At 35.2% G+C, this 23,160-nt stretch overlaps 1 protein-coding gene and 1 long non-coding RNA gene across 5 annotated transcripts in view; both read left to right on the top strand.

Moving 5' to 3' along the window:
* The window catches only part of LOC116177475, a 96,374-nt gene that overhangs the window by 48,180 nt on the left and 25,034 nt on the right, over window positions 1–23,160 (top strand). For 3 of the 4 annotated variants that reach the window (XM_031496462.1, XM_031496460.1, XM_031496459.1), the window contains one exon: window positions 9,201–9,357. In XM_031496462.1, coding sequence (XP_031352322.1) covers window positions 9,201–9,357 — 157 coding nt within the window. Of the gene's footprint in view, window positions 1–9,011; window positions 9,141–9,200; window positions 9,358–23,160 lie in introns of those variants that run through there. The other variant, XM_031496463.1, reaches the window with a different exon arrangement.
* LOC116177476 lies at window positions 19,241–19,813 on the top strand. The gene is made up of 2 exons (XR_004146681.1): window positions 19,241–19,382; window positions 19,432–19,813. It is a non-coding gene; the product is annotated as an uncharacterized LOC116177476 (long non-coding RNA).

Consider the following 23,160-nt stretch of genomic DNA (forward strand, 5'->3'; position numbering starts at 1 on the left):
CAATCTGTTGCTTTCAATTCGTAAATAAAATAGAAATGTTAGCATACATCAGGCAGAGACCTGTAACAATTATTTTATTAGGTGGTTGTACCAATCCTTCTTGCAGGTTTAATTAGTTTTTATAAATTATTGTTCCGTATTTTTTTATGGTTTTGTAGCTCCGTTATTAATTAATTAAATTGTGGTAAAAGATTTTTTGAGCAGAATTTAATTTTCCGTAAAAATATACAGGAGTCTTAAACAAATAATTCTCTTTCTCTTTTCAATTATTTAAACAAATCTCTCACAAATAAACGCCACGAACAATTGCAGGTGCTGGCCCCCAAACAAATGAAAAATTTCGAGGCAATCACACACATTTTCAAGGGTGCGTGATTATATTACAAATGAATATACATTTCACCCCTTTAGGCCTTTGCTGAAAACCAAATCGCTCGTCTGGCTTGCGTGTGAAAAAGAATGAGAGTAGCAGATGTCTTACTAGATTCCTTATGCCATTAAAACTACGAACTCGGTGGGTGTCTTATTTAGGCCTCGTATTTTGTAATTATATACGATCGCTAATTGCCTTAAATGCTCCTCGTCGAGACGAAAATCGGTCTTCCTAAATGCGGAAGTGCATAAAACGCTGTCTACCAATTAACGTAGACTACTAATAGAATGCAGACGTATAATTACTCAATAATTTATAAACTCGGTATGGATGGAAAAGGGCATTGTCCTATAGAAAGCTACCCTCGCGTGACTAAATTGCTACCCTACATTATTGTGTGCTGCACACTACCCGCGATCGTCCCCGATTGTTTTCTTTGTTGGCGGCAGTTTGATATGGGGCGCTTTTTTGAAAAGTCGATTTTAGTGTTTCTGCGTTACAGTTTCAGCTAATGGGTTTTCGTGTACAGTACAGTTGTAAGTACCAATTATTCCTGCATATCCGGAACTTGTCGTCTTCCGTTCTATAGATAAATTGAACGAGTGCGAAATTAGCCTTTTTAACTGGATGGTAATGACAATGGTCGTTAACCCGTAAAGTACCTGTAACTGTACCGGCACTTAACCTTTTTTCGCGACACGCATAGGCATCTTTGTTCTGTGATGGAGAAGGGAAAGGTAGTAAACCCCCGAAGGTGTTAGTCGACCATCTCCATCATATCTGTAATTATCATTGCACGCCCGCATCCCACGTGCACTACCTATATTTGCATTAAGAAGAACGTCGCCGACAATGCTTCTCGCCATGAAGAGGTTAACAACGTTTCGCGCGATTGTCTCGGCTGCTTTGTACTAATAAGGTACACTCGGATTAACATGATTTAAAGGCTAAGGCACGTGCACCCATTTTAGTATCTTTTGACCATTTTCGTCATGGAGAAAGCCGCGATGTGTGGGACGTCATTGTTATGTACTGACTACACCCCCAAGATCGTATTGTTTTTGATTGATGGCTCGCATACTCTTTTTGTGTGATAAATAAGATTCCCCCTCTTCGGCACTAATCTGCACACATAAAGAAAATCGTTAAAAGAATTAATGGCTCTTAAATTTAATGTTTCTATAAATTTGTTTCTTTTATTATACGTCGAAGGCGTTTATGAGATTAGTGTACTGTTAGAATCGCGAAAGTTTCGTGATGGGCGCTTTAGGGGGTCTTCGCATCTATATTACCCGAAGATTGGTCTTAATGTACCTATTTGTGGAACTTAGGCGTTTCCATCCAAACGGGGTGGACAATTGGTCGGAATGTCTTCAAGGTTGCTAAGTATCGTTACTTCAAATAGGACATATAAAACTATAATCTGGGACTGAAATAAATAAAACCTCTCAGATCGCTTTCTGCAAATGCAAAAGATGTGTTTGGATCATTTTCTTTGTTGGAAGCAAATGCACGTGGTTTAGGGTAAGTATGCTACAAAATCTACTTTTTTCGCAGTATTGATTGAAGTTTTGAATGAATGCACCAAAGTGTAGAAGATTTAAATACCTTTGACATTTTCTTCATCTATGCCAGCATTATCGATGCATTTAAGACTTCCTATTCATCCACATCAACAACCTCTCATAGTCTTTGTAGGCTTTCGCTTTTGCATTTTTCAGGTACCCACTTTTCTGCTTCTGCAACAAGCCACTGAATGGACGGTGTATTATCTTCTTTAACCGAAGTCATTTTATTTACAAAGACGCTGACTTTTATAAGCCAAGGTCAAGTGACATTTTCATGGCAATCATGGAATTACTAATAATCAGCCCCACCTAGTTAGAAATATATTCAAGTATAACGTCATTTCGATATTTCCCTTATTTTTTAATTATATTGCAGGTATAAAAAAAAGAAACGTGTATATAATTGGCCTGTAAAGCATTTGCAATGTTTAAAGCCTCGATTATACTGTGGTTTCTTAATATAAGTACTATTTTGATATTGAATCTATACAGAACAAGCTATGGGGACTCCATTTTCCTCAACTTATTGTTGAACGGTACAAAGGCGTAAAGGGCGGTTACCTACACCTAAACGTTGTGATATTGCATTTGCAAATATCAACCTTTAGAATGTACTTACTTTTTTTTTTAATTACTATTGTTTGTTTTACTAAGTCCAGGCTCGAACAGAGTCAAAAGGATGCCAGGAGAACTACCACAAATTGGCCCGCTATAAATAAATAAATTCATGAAGAACTACACTCAAGCATTAAAGGGTTTTTTCAATAGTTAATGCCAACAAATCAAAAACAAACTTTGTGTCGCAAACAAAAAGAACATTTCATTGGCAAAACTAAAGTAAACAATTACTCAAATAAACATCTTGTACAAAAATGTACACCTGCAGAAGCGTTTATTTTTTTGTATTTTTAAATTTCATTTCGCTCTATTTTGTCGGTTTTCACCCTGTATAATCCTCGGCTCTATCAAGTTAGCCCCCCGCAATTAAAAAAAATGCTCAATGACAATTTTTAAATAGTTGCGATCAATTTTAATGCTGATCTAGAAAATCAGTTTTCCTTGAATTGAAACGCATGGGCCAATTTCACTTTCAGCCCCTACTACTTTAACGAGTGGTGCTCGTTGCATATTGGATTGTGCCTCGGATTGTGCCATCAAAATGTTCGAAAATGGTCTTACCGCACTCGGTAGCTCCTATATCGTGTCGTGTAGGCTTTGTAAATTAGAATAATGTACTATTACTCGCATGTTTCCTCAGCAATGTCTAAAGTGACGTCTTGAAGTGCATACAGGGTGTAGCATCGAAGGCCCCTCTGGTCATATTTCCCTTACCATAACAGATACCGAAAAAAGTCTTAGAGCAAACTTGTACACAATTACCGTCGCCATATTAATAAAATATTTTTGATCATCAGGGGCGTGCTGTATTCCAGTGGCGTATCAAACGTTTTTTTAAATAGAACACCCCATATTTGGAAAGTACTTGAAAAGTACTTATTTTTTGTATGTAACATATCATGCCTTTAACTTGAACGATTTCACTGTTATAACCTTTTTTTTTTTTCAAAATTTTGCAGTTTTTCGAATTTTTTTTAAGAGAAACTAAATGGCGCGGGGGCTAAGTTTTGAATTGAGGCACAGGTTAAGACCTCTTTCACTGTCGCATAAAGACGATGATATAATAATAATAATAATAATAATATATTTTTCATGTTTTGCACAGTAGCGCTTACATTCGTCAAGTTTTATCTAGTTAAATAACATATGTAATGTACTTATATATTTACTTAATACAATAGTCAATTTAAATTTAAAATCACTCTGATTCTCACTTCCTTCACTTACAAATTCTTGTATGGAAAAATATGCTTTTAATGTTAGGTATCGTTTAAGAGTTACTTTTAGTTTTTTTGTATCATATGATTGGATACTCTTTGGTAGAAGGTTAAAGAATTTTTTAGCTTGGAACTGGTGATTACTTTGCGTCTTAGATAGTCGAACGTAAGCTGCCCTAATATACTGACGCAAACCTTTCCAGGAGCTATTCTTAGCACTGAAAATTTCGGAGGCGAGTTTTTTTGGACCCAGATATTCCGAGATCAAAGATTCCATGGGCGAATTTGTCGACGCGAGCTTTTCGGGACGACACGCTACATTTTTGTTGACAAATCTTCGAAAATAACAGAGATACTCCGTATCACCGAAAAACTCAAAACGTCAAATTTCGTTTTCATTTTCCCTAGATAAAACGGTCGGAAGTGGACGGTTTCCGTTGGTATCTTTTATGGGCTCTTCTTTTCAAAAAATATGAGTTTGTTATCAGAATTTCCATAACATGCTAGATGTAGAATCTACAGGCTACTACTTTCTTATTTCTTACGGGCGCCATATTGGATCAACGGATAACTAGATCTTCCTGAATCAACATGGCTATGATGGCGATACATTTACCTGAATTTCTTGTCTCCGTAAAAATCCAATATGGCGTCTATAAGAAATAAGAAAGTAGTAGCCTGTGGCTTCTGTATCTAACGTAGCTTACGTAGCAGGTGCTAACGGGAACCGTCCTGCATTTCCGATCGTTTAAGCTAGGGAAAATTAAAGCGAAATTTCACATGTTCTTTTGCCTGATATCTCAGTTATTTTCAAAGATTGTTCAAAAATTTCAAATGCGTTTTTTAGTCACAAAAAGGGGCAATTTTGCAACACTGTATCTCGCACTGTTACTATGATCTCAATGGTGATCCACGAATTTGAACTACACTGTACACGAAAAACACTCTCGTTTTGTTCGTTCGTTCGTTCTCAAGTTAGATGAGAACAGACGGACGGAAAAACCATCACATAATGGGAATTTTTCGAAAAAAATTCCGCTAAAAACCGTACGCTACATTGCCTAAACTGCAATTCCTACATATATTCCCATTTTTAGGGTAATTTTCCGAAAGGAATTCCCATATGTTATAGGATCAGTATGCTATTGAATATGAGCCGAATGCGAACAGAGTGTCAAAAATTTCTCTACTGAATATCGTATGAGATTTCTCGTATCTTGTTATAAATTGAAACTATTTCGCTCTTTTCTACATACAACTTTCCTTAATTTTCCGAGATGGATGCATTCAAAGTATGAGTGTTTAGACGTGAAAACCCTTAAAAAGCATCTTAAAAATGGATAAACATAGGTACGCTATACAGGGTGTTTTTTTGGGAGCTTTAGTTAAACGTTTCTGGGAAAGTAAAATAGGTAGGTTTTTGAAAATTTGTACTTAGGAGTTACGCTGAAGGCCGAATCGATGTAAAATACTTTCCAAATGGCCGCACTTCCGGAAACACCGGAAGTAGATAGTAACTTCGTTATTTTAAATAGCAACCCCAATTTTTTATTGGGTTTTTGGATTCTACGTAAAATTTCAGTTCTTTGGATACCCATATATCGATATCTGCCATTTATGGTCTTTAAGTTATTTTGACTTTAAGAAAAAAAATGGCGGATGCAGCTGATACCTTGATAATTGATTACTTGAAAACGGTTGTAGTCATGGCAACCTATGTTTATCAGTGCATATAGAATGAATACACCTTTCTTTTAGTGTACTTAAAAAAAAGTTAAGTTGCGTAAGACCGCCCCTATGGAGATCCAAATTTATGAAACTTCAAAGACTAAAAACTCAGTTTTTTTTATGGAATCACCATTTTCTTAATATTGCATGAGATAAAGAATCGAAATGGGCATATTTTGACAATACATGTTCCTATAGCTATCTTTAACAGTTTCTGACTTATTCCCATTTTATTGAATTGACACTATTTTTTTCGAATTATCTTTTTAGTAGCCGGCCATGATTTTATAACAATTGAATTTTAAACAATTCTAGTGACACTAATCCGTCACCTACTGTTATAGGTTAACATAAGTTTTTCAAAAATCGAAAAATTACCTATTTTTGAATTTAATTGTTATTTATGGTGAAATGGACAGAATCGCGGCACATGCTTGCCGTACATTCATTCAAACACTGGAACGAAATTGTATGAATTTTGGAAATGTATCCCCAAATGCACTACAAACCGTTGAAGCACAAGTGAATATTTAAGAAAATGAATTGAATTGCAAATGCAAGATTAACAAAATAAATTCAATGTAAAATATAAAAAACTACGTTGAAATTTTTTGTATGGAATTGTTGTTAGAACAGATATCGCATTACCTCTCTGAATTTTTACACTTATACGTTGTTTAAGAAATTCAGTTGAACGACTCTGTCTAGATTTCTCAAAAATTTTCCGTCCTATATCCTTAATGAATGACTTATTTATTAATGAATTATTTAGACTAGAATCAATGATATTAAAAAATCCTTTTCTTGATGTGTTTAAAATTCGATTGTTATAAAATCATGGCCAACTGCTAAAATGAAAATGCAAAAAAATGGCATCAATTCAATGAAATGGGAATAAATCAGAAAATGTTAAAGATAGCTATAGGAACATGTAATATCAAAATATTCCAATTTCAATTCTCTATCTCATGCAATAGTAAGAACATGGTCATTCCATTCAAAAGAACTGAGTTTTTGGACTTTGAAGTTTCTTAAATTTGGATCTCCATAGGTGCGATTGTACGCAACTTAATTTTTTTTTAAGTACACTAAAAGAAAGCCCTATTCATTCTCTATGCACTGATAAAAATGGATTGCCATGACTATAACCGTTTTCAAGTAATCAATTATCATGGTACCATCTGCATCCGCCATTTTTTTTCATAAACTCAAAATAACTTAAAAACCATAAATGGCAGATGTGGACATGTGGGTATCAAAAGAACTGAAATTTTACGTAGAATCCAAAAATGCAATAAAAAATAGGGGTTGCCATTTAATATAACGAAGTTACTATCTACTTCCGGTGTTTCCGGAAGTGTGGCCATTTTGAAAATATTTTACATCGATTCGGTCTTCAGAGTAACTCCTAAGTACAAATTTTCAAAAAGTTACCTATTTTACTTTCCCAGAAACGTTTAACTAAAGATCCCAAAAAAACACCCTGTATTTTTTATTTATTATCCTTCTATTGTTCTGGGCCCTCAACAGGCTTTCACCCAATCACAGAGTGGCCCGCATAATGCTTTTTAGAAGTGCCCCTGCGGAAGGGTTTAAGTTGTTCTATACTGCTCCGGTATTTACCTTACGCCGGCCCGTGTAGCGCAGTTTGCCGGCCCGTGTAGCGCAGTTCAGTGGAAGCTCGACTGCGGTACAGGGTCCCTGGTTCGAATCCGGGTTCGGGCATGGATATTTGTAAATGTATAGTGGGTTGGGTTGGTAGAACAGCCTCGGCTGAAACCCCGCCCACTTAAAAATAAAGGCAAAATAAAAATTTAAAAAAAATTAGGAAAACTCGAGGGAAAACTGCAGGAAAACCTATTTCGGAGTAGCTAGAAAAAACGCTAAACAAGAAGTACCAATAAAATCTGTGCCAGGTGTTTTTGACGTGAGCCCTAATCATGTCCGTATTTGTTACACATACGCCAGATTTTCTTGGGAAAAAAGTTATGTACAGGGTGTCCCATTTTTACACTTGTAGGGTATCTCCGTAATTGTGCTTTCAAAAAAGTAATATAGGCACCATGTGATCTTTTTTGGAGAAACTTAAAATGGGAAAATTTGAAAAATTCACGCGCTTAAAAGATAGGGGGAAAATAAAAAAAATGTCAATTTCAGAATGACCCTATACATATTTTATGTTTCTGTATATTACAAAAGTTTCTTCATAAGGATTCTTGAATAATATGCCGTTTTCCAAATGAGTGTACGAGCTTAGTTGAAAAAGTTCTGGGACTTGATCTCATTTTTTAATTGTAACGTTGACTTAATTCTAAAAAGATAGCATATTATATCTCTTTTGTATAATATAACAAACTGGGGATGATATGATACTCAGATATATTCAAGTGGCTCAAAAAAATTCGAACAAGATTGAAAAAAAATTTTAGAAAGATTTTTTAGTCTTTTCACTTGCCTAGTTTTTATTAGAAAAAAAACTCCGTTTATTTACTGGAGTGCAGTAGAAAAGTGGACAAAGCGGAACAAAATAATCTACAAGAATCAGTGCCAAAAGCTATTTATGCTTAAAAAAAACTGCTGTCAGTACTCTTGCCGAAATTTCGTTTTAATACTTACTAGTGTATGCGATATTTTTTTGGAATTCAGAAATCAAAATTGTTTGGAAAAAATTGAAACATTAGTCCATTTTTTAGTGTATTAGAGGGTTAAGTTCGATTAGGGTAGTAATCATTCTAAAAATTCTAAAAGCCTTAGCGAACAACCCTTAAAATGTGTCTGTGACATATGTATAGCTTCGTTCTTTTGCAGTTTTTTTTTGGAAAAATTAAAACTTTCGCTCATTTCTTTTAAGTAGAGACGTTATATTATGCAAATTAGGGGTGTGAATATCATTTCGTATTGTATTATTGCTATTGAATGGTTGGAGACGGCGAAATAAGACGAGTGGTGGAAATTCGATATTGGCATTACCTACTTAATATGGATTCTGGGATGGATGCACCGATGCTATCAGCAGGCGAAATTAGCATATAAATTGCACACATTAATAAGAAAATACCGGCACCATTTTCTAGAAGATCCAAAGTCGACGAAGCTGCACCTTTTCACTTTAAAAGGATGGCGTTTTTGCGCAAAAATTTAAATTGGAAGACGGTGCACGCTGTCCTTCAATGCTTTGACATGCGACTTTAATCTCTGCCAAAATAGTTAAACATGTAATTATTATTATAAACATGGAATGTATTTCATAACATTTGCTCGTGCCGTGTAAGGCAATGTTTATATTTAACTTCCAAGTGGATCACAAATATTACTTTTGCCAAGCTTTGTTATGATCGCTGCATTTATCGCGAAAGGCCACGTAATGATCCGGAAGTGCAAGTCTTTTTTGGCGAAGGACAATAATTTCGGAAGAAGAGAAGATGAAAAAAAAAGGTAAACCAGTCGGCGCGGTTTTAGTCGAGTCACCCACACGTTCGCGGGATTTGCCAGACCAAAAACCTTGACTAACTTTTAGTCATTTCTAAGCGTTCACACGGTAAATTGGTCGAGCGGGTCGTGCGCGTTTTTGTTTTGTGTCGTCGTCATTTTGGATCAATTCGTTGTTTGGGATGATATCGCTGTCAGCATCGACAGGTGGTGCATTTGTCCAAGCCAATTACAATATCCTCTAATTGCGCTTTTCTTCCTTTTCAGCCTTAGCGAATGCTACTTCGCCGGAAAAGGCACTGCTCTGGTGCTGCCGGCTGAGGCCCAAAAATCGAGTCGGCAAACCGAGGCTCACGGTAGCAACATCCAGAAGCACTTGCAGTCGATGTTCTACCTTCTGCGGCCGGAAGAGACCTTAAAAATGGTAAGTTTGCAGTTTTTAATTTCACGAGCGTTAAAAGTGCCTTTCACTTTGTTTTGAAATGAATTGTGGCTCGCTAATACTTGAAGCTTTTATCGTCGCGACCTACTTACGAAATTGGGCCAAAGGATTCTAGATGCATTTCGCCGTTCTTTTATACCAATCCAGCGCAGTATCGCAAAAGCCTTTCAGACAAAAACGTACAGCTTTACGAAATCGCGTAGCTATTATTTCACCGCTATTTTAAGATCCTTTCTAATTTTAATGTACAGAAAACTCGGATCCTTGTCAAGGATTTGACTTTTTCGCACTTCGGGAGCAATCAAATGCACTGTATTTTATTGACAATATTTCGAGAACGACCTTCGTCCAACATTGAAATTTGTCCAAAATTCCGTACTGCATTTGGCTCAAGAAAAATTGTGGAAAAAGTTGAATAAAGCAATTTCATCGCGGCAATTTTAGAACACTCAATAATTTCTTTGGAATCTTCATTTTTTCGTTGAATCATTGCCATTTTCACCGATCAAGAAAAATTCCATTATAGCACACCATTTATGGTAGTGGTAAAAATTAGTGAAAAATTGCGTTTACTTATCTAATAATGCATAAAATAATGCCAATGTCAGCATAATTTATGGTTTTATAACTGCTAACGTATAATTAGTTTTCGTGGATTACGCAATAAGTAAGTACATTGGAATCCACTTGAGCAAATTTTAATATCGCCTTGGTCTGGGATGGCGACATTTTTTGAAAGTTCGCTTAAATTATTTCGCAATTTCGTTGCGCTCAAGAAGAAATGCTGCCGAATAAAAGGGCTGCTGTATTTGTAGTTTCTGCTAAGGGTTTCTTAGGATTCATCCATCATTTACATTTTAACGCATTTATTAGCCGTGAATTTACACCTTATACTAGCAGTTCCGGTGAACTTCGTACCCCGGTTCCTGTTTTTTTCCCGTACCCCGTGCCCGTTTTACCATTTCCCGGTGAAAGTTCTTTGGAAGCATACCTACACGGTGTCCATTTTTCGAGTGCCACTATGGGGATCTCGCTTATACCTTAAGAGATAGAAAGTTGGTTAAATGGGGGCAAAGTTGCGAATTTCCCTGCTGAATAACCATCTGAAAAGAAATTTAAAATATCATCAATAGTTCTGAAAATAACGCAAAAAAAAGAAACTTTCTGATTTTCGTTTTTAATTTTTTCATGATAAACTAGTCGTACTAGACATTTCTAATTAACACATTATTCGAACACTTTTCAATGGAGATTTCGAATGTGACATCTCGTTTTAAATAACTTTTAAGATGACAGAGAAACACGTGGCAACTTTTTCTTATGGGCGCCATTTTTAATTTTGTAATTTTAAGATTACGTCTTTTTTTCTCTTTACGACGATATATTACATGTGGTGGTTCAGTATCACATTTTTCCTAAAATACAATTTTTAATTTTTTAGGAATAGTGCTTTGGAAAAACAAAACGTTCTTTTGTTGTGAACAAAAGTTTGACAGTTCGATGCATATGTCCGGTTGCAGCATTGGCATCAAGGAACGATTTTCATATGAACAGAATTGAACCTTCGTTTTGAAAGAAAATTATAATTCAAATTAGAACAAAAGACATAAGAATAAATAATATTTTAGCAATAAAACTAGCACAAACGTAAATGACACTGCTTGAAATAGGTCAACATTTTGTTCACAACAAAACAACGTTTTGTTTTTGCATAGCACTCTTCGCAGAAAATGAAAATTGTATTTTTAGAAAAAATGTGATACTGAACCACCATGTGTGATATATCGTTGTAAAGAGAAAAAAAAACCTAATCTCAAAATGTCAAAATCCAAAACGGCGCCCATAAAAAAAACTAAAGTTGCCACGTGTTTCTCCGTTATCTTGAAAGTTATTAAAAACGGGATGCCATATTCGAAATCTCCATTAAAAAGTGTCTGAATAATGTGTTAATTAGAAATGTCTAGTACAATTAGTTTACCATGAAAAAGTTAAAAATGAAAATCAGAAATTTTCGATTTTTTGCCATATTTTCAAAACTATTGAAGATATTATAAATTTATTTTTAGATTATTATTCAGCACGAAAATTCGCAACTTTGCCCTAATTTAACCAAGTTTCTATCTCTTAAGATAAGCGAGATCCCCATAGTGGCACTCGAAAAATGGACACCGTGTATGTTAAATTTTAAGTCCCTTTTCGACTGTCTCGTTTTTTCCGTTCCACACATTTCCACATAATGCCATTACAGTGTGCATATTTTAAATCCTTTGAGGTTTTGTTAAATTAAGAGATGCCGTTTCAGAACATGATGGTGATGTCAAAATCGCACTGTGCACATTTTAAATATTTAAACGTATTAGTTAGCATTACTACTTAACTTTGCTTTGTAGTTCGTTGTATCAACACACTGTGCCAGTTTTAAATCGTTTGAAGACTTGTCTGTATTTAATAGCTATTCTGCTATTCGGCTTGGAGGTGAATCCAACAAACCAAGAGATCATAAAAATCGGCCCAGCCGTTCTTGATTTATAAGTCGTGGATACGACTTTATTTTTTATTATAAAGAGTTACATTTTAACTAATTTTAGCGCATAAATTAAAAAACATTCGCTATTGTGACCATTTTGTCCGTCCCTACGGCTGTGTCACTACTACATCCTTAAAAGCTATAAATCAAGAGCCAGTGACCTATTTTAGGTTGCCATTTCAAAGGTTATGAAATTTCACAGAGAAAATCCTCTATACCTATTGAATATGGCCTTTCGGTAATTACTGATCAACGCATGGGAAATGCGCCTTAGGGCGAATACCTTTTTACTTGTTATTTATATAGATAAAGTAATATAATAACCATGGCGACCAAAAAAGTCAATTTTCTTTTTCTGTATCAATGCATTTTACCGTTTCCTAAATCAAATTGGCGTTTATATTAAAAATTTGGGTCTCTGGTTCAAAATGATCCTAAAAATGAGGTTCATGTTTTGAGTTTTCACTAAACAAGAAACAAAATGCAACAAACGGATAGAATTTATAAGCGTAAAAGTTTTTGCAAGTCGCGGAGAAAAAATTCCTTCCTTGGCGCAAGCCTCGATACCAGAAGGAACCAAATAGCGAAAAAGGTATAGAACAATAGAACAAGCTCCTATCTAGTAGCGACACAGCCGTGGGAACGGATGGACCAAGTCGGCATGTCTTTGTATATTTTTTTGGAAATGTGTTAAAAATGGATTACTTATGTAAAACTTAAATAAAAAGGCGCGTAACTTACGCAGTTTGGGATTTTTAGTATGTGCGATATGTTTGCCTTCACTAGAAGTAGCTGTGGTTAAAATTTCAACATTAGTTATTTACATAAAAATCAGGAAAATGATACATTACTTGCGAGGAAATATTGAAGGACGAGGGCCCTTTGGTGCCGAGTACTTTAATTCCCGAGTGACAGGAGTCATTATAGACATTACAAATGTCACAAATACGGCCGGTAAAGTGACGGTGCAGCCAGTAAAGTGACAAGCGCAGTCAGTAAAATGACAAGCGGCAGGAAACGTAGTCTGCCTTTGTCATGGAAACTAAAATTTCCTGACATACAGTAGGCATGAAAATGAATAATAAATAAGAAAACTGATATTGCGCATGCGCACATTAATGGTAAAGATTTTTCTTGGATCAGGTGCCAGAGCTATACACTACCGAATTCAAAAAGAACGAACTAAATATATTGAAAACGGTGTAGTTAAGGCCCCGGACGAACGGACAAAGAAATAGCCCATCCAACCTCGTTGGAAAATGCTCTTAAAAAGTGTGCTATTGTGTGTGAAATAAAAATTTAACATGCCCAGACTTTATTGTTCATGGGCGGATTTTTGAGAAAAATACGCTATTATATTCGTTATGGCTGGTTGGCTGGCGGGCTGGCTGGTTGTCAGCCTGAGATCTCGGCCTCAGCCTGAGATCTCGGCAATTACAATAGCCTGCTAGAAACTTCAAATTTTCACTAAAAGCATTCTGCTATAGTGTAGATGTGCAGGCTTATTTTGAGTTAGATTACTCGTGAGATCGATGATTTTAAACTTCGCTAATAAAATACTGATCTGCATTAGCAAAAATCCCCCTTCATCATGCATATGCTGATTTACAACATGTTTAATTTGTTTAAAATATTGTTAGTCTTCGCCCGTTCGTCACCAAATGTGTATCCCTTATTATTGCATTTTTTCCGAACTACTTCTAGATTATGTTAAAAGTTGAGTTGGTATAAAAAATCACTGAAAGACTTTTTTGTGTTAATCAAACGAATTTCTTAAATGTGACCGTTCAAATGAACTGAAGAAGTTCTATATCAATTTCATACGCAATCCGGCCTAAAAATTTGCAGTTCGTTGAGTTTTCCAAGGAAACGTGTTAATTTAGAGCTCTTAAAATATTAATCGAATCGTGAATTTATACCTTACTTTTTTTCATGAAAAGCGTTTTTACTCAAATTTTCATTTTCTATACCTATTTCAATTTTCTGATTTTTGTTCTTTCTCCCCTTGACTTCGCCAGAGGTGCAATTTATTTTACCACCCTTTTTACTTTTAACAATTTATATTAATTTAATCCAAAGATTTCAAAGGAACGGACTTGCACTTGAATTACTAAAACTTAAAGGGTTTTGGGATAAACCAAATTAATTAATATATCTCAATTTGATTTCTTTGGACACGTCGTCTGGGCTGCTTGTTCTTATTGGAAGGGCGTCGTATTGCCGACGCTTTTAACGAATTTATCGCGCCATTTATTTTGATTAACGTTCTCCAATATTCAGTTTAGTCTGCGTGCAAAATTCCTCTCCATACAAAAATTAATTTACCGAAGCGGAACAAACAAAACAGGTTCTTCACTCGAAAGGCCTTAATTATAAACATTCCTCGCAGTTACATTCAAATTATTTGATCAGGAATAAACGAGCGCGTACTCTTCATCGCTGTTAATTACACTTTCATTTGCATCTTAATTAAAAATGGAGAAATATTTATCACAGTTATACGATGGGGTTACTTGTACTTACCCATTTATCACCGATTTCTCATGCAAACGTGATTATGATTACGCGTTGCTAATAATCGTTTGCGGATATCGAACTGGGAATATAATTAACCTTTACTTTTAATTAGCTGCATTTCATTTTCTCTCCATTGGATCAAGGATACCTATCGAATGAAAGGTTGAAATTTTTGCCGCTAACGGTTTTTCGTTTTTTTGAGTATGATCGCCATTTAACGGACACTTTTCATAATCATTTAAGTGTGGGTAGCGGATTTGTGTGATTCACATCCAAAGTATGCTACTTCACAATAAAGTGCATCATTTACTACCGCTATAAAGATGGCCCCAAAAAATTTCCACACAAAGGCGATTTTTGCATAATTTTACGAATGAGGCATTCGAGCGTTAACCAAATTATGTTATGCATAATAATCGAGTTTAAAAGTAAACCGTTTTCTTTTTATTGCTTATGCACTCGCTGTAATTAACAATTACTGACACATCCCGTCGCAATTCTACAATATCCCGAGAAACTAATGAAATGTTCTTGTTTTAACCGGTTTTATTTTAATAAACTTTTATTTACTTGTTTATACGGCAGGTGTGTTCAGTTATGTCACGCGTGTTTGTACGAAAATGGTGTCCTTATCGTACCCTTAGAAAATAACAATAGTATAGTGACAATTCAGCGATAAGGTTGTAATTATTTACATTCAAATGTTTAGAATAAAGCCTACTTTGAGGTTAAATCACAATAGACTTTGGAAACAATGGGAAATGTGGAACAAGACCTTATCGGTAGCAGTTCAGTGGGTTAAACAAATACCTCATTTCTTCCGAGATCGTTTGATCAGAAAGTCACAAAAGTGACCAAATTTTGTACAAATGTGCCACACGTTCAGCATATGAAGGAATTGGTAGCGAAGATGTCTAGCTAGGGTGAACCAAATGAAGTTATTTTTCCAAAAAAAAAAAACGAGAATCGCAAATGTGAAAAGAGAGAGAAAATTTGAATCTTTTGTTTAAATTTTCTTATGCAACACTGCCGATTTTAAAATGAAATTATCAAAACTCCCACTTCAAGATGGTTCACTATAAAAAAAGATTATGAGAAAAACACTTGAGAGGCTTTGGAACAAGAAAACGAATTTACAAAGTTTTGAAAATTCTAACAAAGTCTGACCGACGTTCCTAACATCAGTATACAGGGTGTTTTTTGGGAGCTTTAGTTAAACGTTTCTGGGAAAGTAAAATACGTAGGTTTTTCAAAATTTGTACTTAGGAGTTACGCTGAAGGCCGAATCGATGTAAAATATTTTCAAAATGTCCGCACTTCCGGAAACACCGGAAGTAGATAGTAACTTCGTTATTTTAAATGGCAACCCCTATTTTTTATTGCATTTTTGGATTCTACGTGAAATTTCAGTTCTTTTGATACCCATATGTCGATATCTACCATTTATGGTTTTTAAGTTATTTTGACTTAAGAAAAAAAATGGTGGATGCAGATGGTACCTTGATAATTGATTACTTGAAAAAGGTTATAGTCATGGCAACCCATTTTTATCAGTGCATAGAGAATGAATAGGGCTTTCTTTTAGTGTACTTAAAAAAAAGTTAAGTTGCGTACAACCGCACCTATGGAGATCCAAATTTAAGAAACTTCAAAGTCTATAAACTCAGTTTTTTTTAAATGGAATGACCATGTTCTTAATATTGCATGAGATAGAGAATCGAAATTGGCATATTTTGATATTACATGTTCCTATCGCTATCTTTAACAGTTTCTGATTTATTCCCATTTCATTGAATTGATCTCGGAATTGATGCCATTTTTTTTCGCATTTTCTTTTTAGTAGTTGGCCATGATATTATAACAATCGAAATTTAAACAAATCAAGGAATGGATTCTTTAATACCATTGATTCTAGTTCTAGTCTAAATAATTAATTAATAAATAACTCATTTATTAAGGATATTTGACGGAAAATTTTTGAAAAATCTAGACAGAGTCGTTCAACTGAATTTCTTAAACAAGTCTGGAAATTAAGAGAGGTAATGCGATATCTGTTCTAGCAACAATTCCATACCAAAAAGGTTTCAACGAAGTTTTTTATATTTTGCATTGAATTTATTTTGTTAATCTTGCATTTGCAATTCAATTCATTTTCTTAAATATTCTCTTGTAGATCTTTGTATCACTTGTGTTTCAACGGTTTGTAGTGCATTAGGGGTACAAAATTTCCAAAATTCATACAATTTCGTTCCAGTTTTCGAATGAATGTACGGAAAGCACGCGCCGCGATTCTGCCCATTTCACCATAAATAACAATTAAATTTCAAAATAGTTGAAACCACTGCGAGTCATTTTTCGATTTTTGGAAAACTATGTTAACCTATAACAGTAGGTGACGGATTAGTGTCACTAGATTTGTTTAAAATTCAATTGTTATAGAATCATGGCCGACTACTAAAAAGAAAATCTGAAAAAAATAGTGTCAATTCAATAAAATGGGAATAAGTCAGAAACTGTTAAAGATAGCTATAGGCACATGTATTGTCAAAATATGCCCATTTGGATTCTCTATCTCATGGAATAGTAAGAACTGGTCATTCCATTTAAAAAAACTGAGGTTTTAGTCTTTGAAGTTTCATAAATTTGGATATCCATAGGGGCGATCGTACGCAACTTAACTTTTTTTTAAGTGCACTAAAAGAAAGCCCTATTCATTCTCTATGCACTGATAAAAATAGGTTGCCATGACTACAACCGTTTTCAAGTAATCAATTATCAAGGTACCATCTGCATCCGCCCTTTTTTTTTCTTAAAGTCAAAATAATTTAAAAACCATAAATGGTAGATATCGACATCTGGGTATCAAAAGAAGTGACATTTCACGTAGAATCCAAAAATGCAATAAAAAATAGGGGTTGCCATTTAAAATAACAAGGTTACTATCTACTTCCGGTGTTTCCTGAAGTGCGGCCATTTTGAAAATATTTTACATCGATTCGGCCTTCAGAGTAACTCCTAAGTACAAATTTTCAAAAACCTACCTATTTTACTTTCCCAGAAACTTTTAACTAAAGCTCCCAAAAAAACAATTCATTTTATTTTATCTACTATTGATCTCGAGAACTATAAAAGCTACAGCGGTATATGTGTATGAATAGCTGCGTCGGTATGCATACGTACCACCAATTTTGAAAACGGGAAACCTACCAAAAATTTAGATTTGCATTAAAACAATTTCTAGTAGAAAAAGCGTATTATCACCTAAATGAATACTTAAACATTTGAAACCTTTTAAAATATTTATTGCATGTTCGTCACAATTTTAGAATGTATCTTTTAATGTGTTTTTTAAATGTGTCGGTTTGTTTTAATATGTTATACTATACATTTTGTAATTTTAGTATTTGTGCTAAGTTTATTGTTTGTATGTATTAGGGACATGGTGTTGCCACCTACTATAAGGTAAAGCAACAACGAATAAATAAATGAAATGAAATGAAATGCAATGCATATGTCACCTGGCGCCTAGAAATCCGGTTTTTGGATAGTTGAACCTCATTTTTGTAAATGGAACAGCGTGTATTATTATAATCTAAAAAGCATATTACTTAGATTCTTTATTCAAAAATATTACACACCCGTGATTATATTAAAAAAAACGTGACTCAAACAAATTTTTAAAAAATTTCAAAAAGATAAAAAAAAATTAAAATATGGTACAAAAAGATTTTTGAATTTTTCAATCAGTCAACAGGCTTTCGCCCAATTACAGAGTGACCCGCATAATGCTTTTGTAGAGGTGCCCCTGCAGAAGGTATTAAGTTGGTCTATACTAGTAATACTCCGGTATTTACTTTACGAATTAGGAAAAGTGCAGGAAAACCTAATTCGGAGTAGCCGCGGAATGCTCGAAACTGATCTAAGGAAATTTCGATCTCTGTTACAGATGAAAAATTCAGCTTGGCTCAGTTCCTCGTCCCTGCGCGTTAATTTCGCGTGGATAAAAATTACACCGATAGGTGGAGCCACGTATTTGACCTCTTTAAATGTTACGGGGGTTCTCCGACAAGTAGTAAACCCGTGAACAATAATAATGCTATACAATGGAGAAAATAAATCGTTTCAACATCCTCCACATCCACACTGTTTAGTTAAAACTTTGTTTACCCTTTCCTGTTTCTTTTAGGGTATTACTGCAATGGTTATTTTTCCCAAATTGAATTTATTCAATTGGAAAGTATGTACGGAGTAACCTCCCCCGTTTCCGCGTGCGAAATTTTTCTCTACGCCTGCAAAATAGAAGAAGAAATTCATTGGCGTAACGTAACATAATCCGTAATTTCTATAAATCCTACATTAATTATTCATTTCCACCGCACGGAAAGCAAACTCCCAACAGTGTAATTATATGCTAGTGAAGTTTTGATTTATTGGTATGCCTGAAAAGTAAAAAAAAAACTGACACGGAAGCTATTAAATGAAAAAATCGTTAACCAAATTGTTACGTCATCGAATTGAGATTTATTGCGCTCTCGTTCCTGATGGAAATTTAATAATCGCTGGAAGGCGAAAAAGGCTATTAAAATTAGAGTCGGTTACCAAATCTCTTATTTTAATTATAACTAATTTGTTCAAACCGATTTCAGCCCAAATAATGCCAAAATCCTGTTGTCCATTCTACGCGCTGACACAATTTTCGCATGCCCTGATTGAGAGGAAATTAAAAGTCGTACGGGATGCCATGCCGCCGGCATTCCTACACCTCGTGACCTTTGTTTAAGCAACGCGTGATAGACGGATGCAGTATCAGTTTTTCCAAGTCACAAAGTGCAATTCCTTTCAGATTCAGACATTTCCCATTAAATTTATGGGTTTGTTTTTGTGATATGGGAATGCGTTTGGGCGCCAAGCGGTCGCCCACTACAATGAACTTTTCACTTTTAAAGATTATTATTGTTACTTTGTATATAGGTATTTCCTTTTCTAGTCGTCTCGTATAATGTATTTTCTAGGGCGAGGAACGTCGTTGAGGCTGCTAGGCTGCTACAAAGTCGGAATTCAAACTGTATTTTTAAAGTAAGCACAATGTCCTTATTCCAAAAAGCATTGTTTGCCTACGTTGGTCCTTTCGGCCACCCCTAAAGTTGCGCCTCGTGCCAGCGGTTAATTTTGTCATACATTGAAGGCAAGGAAATTACCACTATTTTTGGTCTGGGTGCGCTATCATTCATAAAAAATACACAACTTTGATATTGGATAAATCCAGGTAAATCGACCTCTTCAGGAATGAAAAATAACTTCAAATGCAAACTCCTTATACAAAATCACCAAAAACGATCGATGTCTATGTTGATACAATATTAATAAAAAAATATAAACTTACATTTAGTTGAAGTTGAAGTATTCTTCCATTGTCAGTTGGATTTCCCCCTCGGAAGACAGCAGCAATTTGGAAAATTGGATGGTGAAACGCCTTAGGCAATAGCAATACCGTTCTCCCACCAAATTTTTACTTAAATACGAAGTTCTTCGGAACCACCGCAAACCAAGCGTTCACTCGGTTTTTTATACCTTTGCCGTACCTACTCATGCTCTGTCGCGACGGCTTTTAAAGACGGTAACACTGTAACGTTTCGAATCTTAATCTGCTTAACACTTGTTTCTTATCTTAGCCCGCTTCACTTCTCGATTAGTTCTGTTCTCTTTCATTATGAAGCGGTACACTTTTTGAGTTTAACAAAAAATCTTTGAAGCCCAAAGCGACCACCTGTTACCTACCTTGATCTGTAATCGTTCACATTTATTAATAATTTCTTGTGGATTTCTTATTAAGTTCTTATCGGAAGCACTTCTTTTAAGGCCATTTGCACCGACAAAATTTAAGTGGAGCTTAGCTTAAGTGTAGCTTAAAATCCATGGCAACGATTATTGCGACAATGGTTGCCATGGATTTTAACCTACGCTTAAGCTAAGCTCCGCTTAAATTTGTCGGTGCAAATGGCCACTAGTCTTTTTTCTGTATATTCTCGACTCGCCGGTGCACTCAACTTACTGAGGAGGAGAAGGGAGACAAAAACGTAAACAGTATTCTCAAAACCAAACCAGTCGTTATTCTGAAAGATTCCTCCCGTTATAATTTTTTTTCGTAAGTGTAATAGTTTAATAATATTTACCCATCTTGACTCACTGATCGAACTTTCTTTAACATTCCGATTCCTTTCTTCGTCACGGTGTAACATCATTTGTATCCAAGTTGTACAGTACTGTAACGTAAATTTAATTACATGATTTATTTATTTACAATTTATTAATTATGTATTAATCAACAATCTTGTGCACTAATTTATAACATTTAAATTTATCAGATATAAGCGCGAACTTCGCTGATGATCAATTCGAGATCGATGTTGGAACTGCCATTAAACACGCTTCAATTTGCTTATTTTGCAAGTTTCTAGAAAAATTACGCAAAGTTCTTACAGACTCTAGAAGGCGTATCATATTTCAAGGAAAGAATGCATCCGCTTCCATTCCTTATCGCCGCTGATCTTTTATCTGACTGATGGCCCCCCGACGTCTGGTCTGGTAGTCTCAACTTGAAGGTTTTCCTATTTCTGGTTACCACTACTAAATCAATTTTCGTGTCTATGGTCCCTTAATTCTACATAAATACAATAACGGTGCGTCATATAAAACTGTCGTTCTGCAGGTGTCGATGTTGATACAAACACTAGTCTGGAGCCGGTTCTCCTTACAACAACACTGATACGGAGCGGAAAATTAAATAATGGACTGTAGATTGGAACTTCCCTTCGGCAAAATCCTTCAGCAAATTTCCTGATTAAACAAATGTTCTCATGGGGTAGTTTTTTGCATCCTGTTTTTTCAACTGCGGCTGATTATAACAGTCTTCTGATTACGAATTCCCATACTAAGACTAAAGTTCAATTCCTTTTACTGTTATTGTTGCATGCGCGCCGGCATCACTTGGCACTGAACGTAAATAACAGCCCTTTTGTAGCGAAGAAAAATATGGCACCGGCTCGTTTAATTGGATTGGCCTTAACTGGATACGGTGTTATCGTCTTTTCGTTATACAATAAACCTTTCCTTTAGCATGGATAAAAAACTGGCACAATCCAATTGATTCAAAGAAAAATACTTGCAATTAGAACTTAGTTTTCTAGTGCTCGAAAACAAACGGTAACTTTCACTCTGGCGAAGCTCGAACGAAATTATTTCGCGACGAAACTACGTAATTATTTCTGATAGTTACTGACCGAATGTCTTCTAAAAGCGCCCCGGATTAACTACCCGCGGAAAATCTCTTAGAGTAATGCAAAATCTTACACACTAGTCGCATGGGTGGCTCAAACACGAATTAATACAAAGGGAATATCCCCTACTTAATTAATTACTAATTAATTAACACCTTGTTCAAGATGGCTTCTAGTAATGTAGACCATTTTTTTGTTAAGAGCAAATTTGCTTGACGCTACTTTCCCAATTGTGCTGAATTGTATCTTTAAAATGGGTACTATCAACTGGTACCTGCGTACTTTTTGGTCAGGTATTTTTGCAATAAAACCCCTAATTATCTGCGACTTTCGGGAGCCGAGAACTTCTATTCCTAAAGCTATAACAACGCGCTATAGAAATCAAATGACGTAAAAAAGACGATCATTAATTACATCAATTAACTGACGGATTCAACCCTCTCATTTTGACACCCTGTAACATTTCTATTATATGCAATTTTAGCTTCTGTATGGCACACAATCTCTGTTCCTCCATCACTCCCATCTTTCATATCTTCTGCTACTGTTGATCTGAAATTTTAGTAAAAGGTTCTTTGTAATAATGAAATTTTCAATAAAGAAAGCAAGTGAAAATGCACCGATTTAGATTAGAATTTTCAGATTTATTTAGGTGAAAAGCTACGTCACATTGCAGTACAAATGCATACTAACAAACGGATCGGTTTGGCTCGATCTCGTATGTAAATTATATTTTCTCTTGTTAACAAGACATTTTTGAGAATCTCCACTCCTGTCTGAATCGGAGCAGAGTGGTAAATAGAATTTGAAAGCACTTCTCAATGAAATGGCATTTCCATTTTGGAAAACTCCTCAGTGATTTGAATAATTTAAAGTGACTTTGAGATTTCGCCTTTACCGAACTGGCGAGCTCCAAAACCGTATCGTGTTTACTTTACACGTTTCTATTTAAAAAGCGATAAGCGAAAGCTTATATACACGTGGGGGGTTTTGAGCCAAGAATAGCGTATTTATTATCAATTGAAACTGACGTTATTTATTTGTAGGAAACGCTTGATCTGCAACGGATTTCTCGAGACGCTCCAGCCACTTGACTCGATTTTGTTGATTTTGAAAGTGCTACAAGTGCGTTTGAAAAAGAAACCGCACCCCCTTTCTTCTAAGGTCTATTTCTGTTTTTCTTTGGTTCACGAACCCATTTTCGAGTGTAGTAGTAATAGTAGAGGAGGTGTCCGTAAATCGAGATCGCTATCTCAAAATGCCAGTCAGATTCTAAAAGCGTTCCGTTCAACTTGCCAGCCATTTGTATTTTTGCGAACAAATGCCAATAAACTTGAGTAATGGCTCGATATAGGCCGGTCGATTCACGTAATAATTACAAGGTATTAAAAGCAAACATAAATATAATCGCTTGTGAAAGTGTCCTTTACGCTCATTTAAAACCTGTTGTAAAATTTTATTTCC

Source organism: Photinus pyralis, unplaced genomic scaffold (assembly GCF_008802855.1).
Source record: "Photinus pyralis isolate 1611_PpyrPB1 unplaced genomic scaffold, Ppyr1.3 Ppyr1.4_LG7, whole genome shotgun sequence".
In the NCBI taxonomy this organism is placed as follows: domain Eukaryota; kingdom Metazoa; phylum Arthropoda; class Insecta; order Coleoptera; family Lampyridae; genus Photinus; species Photinus pyralis.